At 45.7% G+C, this 7725-nt stretch overlaps 1 protein-coding gene across 1 annotated transcript; it reads right to left on the bottom strand.

Moving 5' to 3' along the window:
* Positions 1–3239: 3239 nt before the first annotated feature.
* On the bottom strand, positions 3240–7455 carry LOC127763419 (scarecrow-like protein 6). Its single transcript, XM_052288112.1, has one exon. It carries the CDS (start codon positions 7174–7176, stop codon positions 5047–5049), a length of 2130 nt encoding a protein of 709 aa, XP_052144072.1. The 5' UTR covers positions 7177–7455; the 3' UTR covers positions 3240–5046.
* Between the last annotated feature and the right edge of the window lie 270 nt (positions 7456–7725).

Genomic DNA, 7725 nt, shown 5'->3' with positions numbered 1-7725 from the left:
GGCTAAGCTTATATAATGTATAAACAATCGAAGTATCTTTCTTTACTGATCAAAACATACAGGATCAACCTAGTTGACTCTAAATTTGATCCAACACTCGAAGGCCTGAGAGATTTACTCGACTCTAGTATATATCCTAAATTCCAGTATGCTTTGAACCTGAAATTTAGAATCTACACTAGAGTCAAATAAATCTCTTAGGCCTTCGAGTGTTGGATCAAATTTAGAATCAACTAAGGTATGCTTTGAACCTGAAATTTAGGATCTACACTAGAGTCAAGTAAATCTCTCAGGCATTCGAGTATTGGATCAAATTTAGAGTCAACAAGCTTTTCTTCCATCCATATGAGTGATTCTCCTTAACATACCATTTCTATATTTCCACACGCTCCAGTAGACTCTTTATATTCAACACTCGATATCCCAATACAACTAGTTTCCTCTCCATATTTCTATAGAGGTCTTGTTTAGTTCCAAAAAAATTTTCCTAAAAACATCACATCGAATCTTTGGACACATATATGGAGCATTAAATATATATAAAAAGAAAAACTAATTGTACAGTTTGCATGTAAATCGCGAGACGAATCTTTTGAGCCTAATTAGTCCATGATTAGCCATAAGTGCTACAATAACCCACATATGCTAATGACGGATTAATTAGGCTCAAAAGATCCGTCTTGCGGTTTCCAGGCGAGTTATGAAATTAGTTTTTTCATTTGTGTCCAAAAACCCCTTCCGACATCCGGTTAAACGTCCGATGTGACACTCAAAAATTTTCATTTCACCAACTAAACGAGGCCAAAGTTCCTAAATCTCGAGGCACGTGAATGGGGATGATGCACCTAAGCTAGTAGCTAGAGACAAGACAATCGATTCAAGCTGAACTGGAGATCTTGCCCTGCGATGTCAATAGCGATGGTGTGTGGGAGGGAGGGGCGTAGGCGTGTCTAAGGTATGTGAGGATGAGCAGCAGTGACGCGGGAGAGGAGAGAGCCAGGATGTCATGTCATCGGTGGTTTGAAAGGTGGGCCGGTGGCTCGAACTTTCTGAGATGTGAGGTGAACAATTGAAAGATGAGGGCGTGCTTTTTCTTTATTGGTTGAGGAGAGGAGGAGAGGGGATGTTAGACATTGAAATTCGAGTTTAAGACTACTTGAATGTCAATGGTTGTAGATGGATGGATATCCACATTTCCCCGTCCATTACAGCTTTTCATTAGGCAAACCGCTAAAATTCATTTTTTTAAGGCATAAACTCTAAATATATATTATACAAACAAAATATATCTGTATGTTGCAACTTGCAATAATTGATAACCTCTACAATGAAAAATCTCTTCATCACGGGTATTTTGATAGTGAAAATAATAATTGCATATAGGTCATGTTTGATACAGCTCCAATTTCTAAATTTAGCTCTAAGAGTTTAGTCTGGAGTGGAGTTATGGAGCTTCCTAAACCCTGCTCCACCTTCCTAGTTTATTTCGTGAGAGCGCTCCACCCAGCTACGCTCCCTATTAGGTGGAGCTGAAATTGTTTAGCTGGGCTGGAGTTGGAGCTGTGACAAACAAACTCATAGAATCCAATTGTACTTCCAAAATCTATGTCGATGTAAAAAATTCCGCTGAAAATCCTGCAAGTTTTATTCCGCAGAAGCTTCGCCAAAAACACATTTACCGCTTTCTATCGCTTCCGATCAACTGCTTTACGGAATTACGGCTTCAGGCTTCAGGCTACAGCAATGTGGGCGGAAAGATTGGACAAGCCGCCATCGACTTCTGTGCCTCTCCGGCTTCTTCGCGCAAAACCGCGGCGACGGCGAGATCCGGTGAGCCGGCAGGCCATGGCGAGAGCTTTGCGCGGCGGATGGCTTCGCGGATCCGTCAAGGATTTGGGAAGGAGACCTACGGGAGTGGCTTCGTGTAGGTTGTGGGATCTGAGTGACAAGTCATGGCAGGATCCGGCCAAACGGGATTCAGCGGCGGCGGTTTGTGGCGTACTACGAGATTAAGATTACCGTGGTAATCATAAAATCGTCGCTGCCGCCTTGAGGCCCAGGCTAATTGCAATTTGCGAGGCAAAGATGGATCGTTCCAGGTGAGCAGCAGAGGATCTCCGTATGGCAAGCAAACAAGGTCCTAGGCCAGACAAACATGGTGGATCAGGCTAGGATCAAGCCACAAATCGTCTTCGACCAGGCCAGTTCTCGGTATACCCCTATATTTTACACTCGCATTGTTGTTACTTTTTAATTAGTAAACGCATTCCATGCATATAAGTTTTCTCGTATACGCATTGTGCACACATAACAAACTTCTAAAAAAATTACGAGAAAAAATTGTATTTAGTAGTACATTTATGTGTAAAGTCTCATTTTCAAATTTATTTTATATATGATTGAAAAAAAGATAAAATTCGAACCGATTTATACTCTCAAAATTATCAGGAATTTTATCCTTTTCTTTAGGCTAAATATAATGAATTTAAAGGTAAAACTTGACACATAAGTAATACTAATAAAAGTACCTGTATAATTTTATTTTAGATTTTTTTTTTGAAATTTGTTAGCTAGTATACATGATATGTACACGAAAAACTTAAGCGCATAAAATACGTTCCCTTTAACTAGCCATCAATTATGCAAGTAGTGCACCTGCACGTGCTATACATTTTAAACAATCAATTTTAACTAGTACTAATATTTATTAATTTTGATTTCAGAATTATGCGATCATAGAGATATTATTATCGAGATTCTAAACTAAGGATAACTCGGTGTTTGTTAATTTCAACTATTGGAATTTCAAAATTATTAGATTATAAAAAATACTAATCGAGGCCTTAGGGCAGTCCCAACCCACAGTATCCATAAGTAGTGTCTATGGTGCCATGTCAACAAGACACCACAATAGAAACTTCACTCCACAAACCATGGTTTCTTAAAGTGGACCATTAATAAATACATCATTTCTCTTCTCTACTAATCATATTTATTCTTCATCTATTATGAAGACATTATTCTCTCCTAGTACAAAACTTAATAGTGTCTAGTGCATAGGTTCTCGTGTTGAAGCTGTGTCTTGCATAAGACCCAGTTTCTTCATCTCTTCATTTCTCTTAATTAATATAGTGCCACATAAGTTAAAAGTCCTATATGACAATGTAGTTAATGCCATAGACACCATCCTAAGTGGAGGGTTGAAACTGCCCTTACAACACAATATTTATTAATGTATATTAATCCTGAATTCCGGTATTGTTAAATCATAAAAACACTATACCCAAGACTTCAAAGGGGGTATAACTTTATGTTCATTAATTCAGAATTTGTTAAATCGTATAACATAATATTTGAGAATCTAGATCGAGTACAACTCTATATTAATTAATTCGGAGTTTCAGAAATTTCAAATCATAAAAAACTAGTTTTATAATTGAGACTCCAGGTGATTAGTTTTTGTAAGTGGATGGAAGGAAATGCAGGGGCAGGCGATCATGCAGGAGGGGACACGTCCATGTGGGAGATGAGCAAAGATGAAATAAGCCCTGATAGTAGCCAGTGTTCTTGTCCGGGTCTTTCCCAGTTCTGTAGTAAATTTAATCAACTCTCCAGTCGTTAATAGAATAGCCCTTCACATTTTCTAATCCGAGGTATAGGACACAATCACATGATAGCACGGGTAGAGGTGTATGTATGTGCATTATTGAAGCAGTAGATATGCATAAAAAAATAGCCTAGAAATGTCTCCACTGTAGAGTGAAACAACTCAGACGATGACAATTACAGTGTCCAGTAATGCAGTGAAACGGAGTCAAAGTAGATGTGGGATACACATGGAGCAAATCCGGCAAATTACCAACACCGACAAGTTCACAAGAAAACATATCACCAAGAAAACTAGGCCTCTCCCGAAATGGAATACGGTCTAAAACCAAGGTGACAAGTTTACAAGGATTGATTTATGTACCATCTCGCCAATGGGAATATATGCATACCTCGTGTCCTCGTCACAGGACATAACATGGAAGTTACAATAAGCATTTTTAGTTTCGCCCTCGTCATGTTATCCTGGAATTACGTCTATTGTGGAAATATAACTGAATGGACTGTGAAGCGTGAATTTCTCATGTTACGGGCAATATATTTTTACACATTGGCTATCCATTTCTAGAGTAGAGATACAAAATAAATTTATTTTGTTGTTTGTTGTGGAAAGAAACATCGTCTGGCATTCTTGTACCGTTGATGGTCAGTCAAGGGGGTTATAAACTAAGGTTTGATCCAGTTTAGACAAACTTACTTGAGAGAATTTCAATCAGGAGCTTGTGCAGATCGATAGATACACAATTGCTATGCAAAATCAACTACGACACCGGTAGTTGCTCTGCATATCATATTCTAATCTGCAAAAATTACTAAGCACAGCTTACACAAACTAAAAAGGAGAGAATGACGTGGAAATTTATTATCTTTGTTTCTCTTTCTGAAACTTGATTATGACCTATTACTCCAAATATATTTGAGCTGTTTGGCAAAACCTTTTATTGCTGTACTAAGTCATATGTAGTTATATCAATGTCTTAGTCCTATGATAGCCATCCCCACTAACTATTAGAATGGTATGCATTGTGCATCCATTTCAGTTCAATGCATAACAATGGAAATGCAGAACTAACGTACCCAAAGAATTACAGAGCAACAGCAGTATAATATTAATTCTGTACCACACAACCATTTGATAGGTTAAATTACCCTCTCTAGTCTCTACTCATAAGCAGTGTTTCCAATGAGATGATCATGGCTAATTGAGCAGAGCATGGCAACAACCTAAAGCAACATCATTAGCTATAGAGACTGACACCAATATTCCTAAATCCACTAGGCTAGCTAATAAGCTGCAACGAAAAGCAATATGAAGAGTTCAACAGCTCAAGACAACAATTTCATTTGCAACATTTAATTGCAAGAATAAATGGACATTACTGGAGTGGTCAATGCTTGCAAACGGTGGTGGAACCTTGGTGGAGTGAAGCTTATGGCTGATCAGCACCGCCAAGATGATATGGATACAAGCTCCCCACGCTGCCAGTAGAGCGTAAGAGCAGCTCCGCGTTTCTCCACATGGAATCCTCGGACCTGCACCCGCTTCAGGAGGCAGTCTGCCTGTGCCTCGGCGAGGTTGCTGGGCTGAACGGGCTTAAACCCAGTTGCTGCAAAAACGCTCCTCCATGCTATAGCTTTCTGCGCCTTGTGCCGCCCAATCACTGCATCCTCAACTCTTGGTTGAATTAGGAACCTCTCGATCTTGCAGGCAGAATCAGCATCAATACCAGCAGCATCAAGCGAGTCAAGGAGGAACACACAGGACTGGAAACAATTCAGGAAATGCTGCGAGAATGGAAGGTCTGCACGATCACCTCCATGATCAATAGCCACGACAACCTTAGGACAAAGCTGTTTCACCAACCGAAGAATCGCTGGCAGCGGTGGTGCACGAGCAGAGCAGCCAACAGGGAGGCTAACAGCAACAACTTCATCACCAGAGGAAGAAATGAGTTCCACAGGATTGAATGCATCAAGACTGACGGCATTGAATTCGAAAGGAATTCTGAGCTCTGCGGCAAACTGAGAGAGGTTATCCTGGGTAAGGTGCAGCTCCAGTGGATGGTGAGAAGCAGTCGATATGAAAGCCGTGAGCTTCAACAACGGCAAGGCCATACCTCCAGCTCCCCGGCGGTGGGCAAGCTCCTGCAAGAAGGAAGCCCACTGACCACCAACACCGAGATCAAAGTCAATGACATGGATGCAGGAAGTTGCCATGCCACCAATCTCATCAAGAAGCGCCTGTGTTGCGGTAAAGTTAGTGAACTGGAGCACAGGTGACAGGTCAGAGAAAGACTTGTATGCTGCAAGCTTGAGGGCAACGTCGAGCGGCGAGGTGACGCCGGAGGAGCCATGGTGGCTGTCGGCGAGTGCGAGGAGGAGGGCCTCCTTGAGGTAGGAGGCGGAGCGGAGGAAGGGCTTCCCAAGTTGGGGAAGCTGTTGATTGAGCCGCGCCAATATCTCTCGCGCGCCAACGGAATTGCCAGCCTCGGTTGCCTTTGCCGCCGCTGCCAACTCGTCCAGCAGCTGCTGCTGCGCCGCCTCCGCCGCCGTCGACTTCATCGCCCCGCGAATCGGTGGCGGCGAAGGATGGAGCTGGAACGGAGCCGGGCCATGTAGCGGTGGTGAATAGGCGAGACCTGGCGCCACCGCGGATGACTGCTGCTGGTTACGGGCGAGGTAGAGGTCATCTGGAATGGCGTGGTGGCGTTTGAGCGGTGGCTGGAGATGCGGCGACTGGTGATTGTGCTCGGGGAAGGGCGGGAGAGGCATGAACAAGGCTGCGGCGGGGTTGGGTGGCTGGGGTTGGTAGTGGTTCAGGAGAAATTGCGGCTGCGCACCCAGAAGAGGGGGCTTCGTGTCGATACCTTCGTGAAACAGCATCGAAGGCGGCGGCTGCTCGAGGGAGGTGGCCTCCGGCGAGAAGAGACCGAACCCTAATGAGGCCTTGCCGCCACCGCCGGTGGCAGTGTGCGCACCGGAGGACGAGAGGTCGGAGGCGACGCCGCTGAGGGGGTGATCCAGAGAGAAGCCCATGGTGTCCACCGCCGGGATCCCGAACCCCGCATTGTCAATAAGCGGCTGCTGGAGCACTGGAAGCGGCGGACCAGGCTGCTCCAGGTCGCCGCCGGCCCCAATGATCCAGTTCAAGAACGACTGGTCCGGCCCGGCTGCGTTGCCGAGCGTGGCCGTGGCGTCCCAGCCCTCGCCCTCGACGAGCCCCACATCCAGTGCTCCAGGTATCGGGGGCAACTCGCACCCGCCGCCCCACTCCTCCTTCCCGCCGCCACCATGCTCGCCTGGGGCTCCCCATTTGGTGGCTCCGGCGGCGGCGGTGCTGCTCTCCGAAACCGCCGCCACACCGGTCGAGTCCGCCGAGCCGCCGCCCAGGGACGACGACAGCGTCGACGTGGAATACGGCGGGCTCGGGCTGCGCGTGCAGTCCAGCACCGACCTCGGCTCCACCACCACCAGCCCCCCCTTCCCCGCCGGCCAAAACAGCTCCTCCTTATCGCCGCCGCCGTGGTCCACTACCCCGCTCCTCTCGGCACCGAACAGCGCCGCCCTCATCTACCTAATCCCACATAATCGCGCGCCCCGCTCGGCGAGATCTGGGAGCAGCAGCCCAGCCCGGCGCGGCGTGGCGTGGCGGGGTGATTTCTCTTGGAGCGTTTGATCGAGGAACTACCCTTTTGCTTGCGCGCGCGACGCGATGCCAGAGTATAGCAGCAGTAGAACAGCGAGGAGAGGCCCCCTGCCTTGCCTTGTGCAGTTGGCTCTGCTCCTGCTCTGCTTGCTATGGACACCTCTCTCTCTCTCTCTCTCCACTGCCAATCCTCTCCCTGGATGCGTGCAACATAAAAAAGGTTAAAAAAGAGGGGGGGGGGGGGTCCCTCCCCCTCTCTCTCCCTCTATCGTTTTCAATCTCGGCTCTGTACTGTAGCGTAGCGTCGTCTTTTTTACGCCCCTAGTTATGTTTTATCTGCTCGTATTTCTCCTCTCTGCTGCAGTCTGCAGAAAATAAAAACGCGAGTTTATTGTAGTACTGCTAGTAAAATTACTGTAGACTTATAGTGAGACTAGTCGGTCAATGCAGATACATTGACTGCAAAAAAAAAA

This window comes from Oryza glaberrima, chromosome 2 (assembly GCF_000147395.1).
Source record: "Oryza glaberrima chromosome 2, OglaRS2, whole genome shotgun sequence".
NCBI lineage: Eukaryota > Viridiplantae > Streptophyta > Magnoliopsida > Poales > Poaceae > Oryza > Oryza glaberrima.
This window is presented reverse-complemented; position numbering and strand designations above follow the sequence as displayed.

What these genes read in the sequence shown, in the direction of transcription:
- LOC127763419 (XM_052288112.1), bottom strand. Translation starts at nt 7,176, where the DNA reads ATGAGGGCGGCGCTGTTCGGTGCCGAGAGGAGCGGGGTAGTGGACCAC.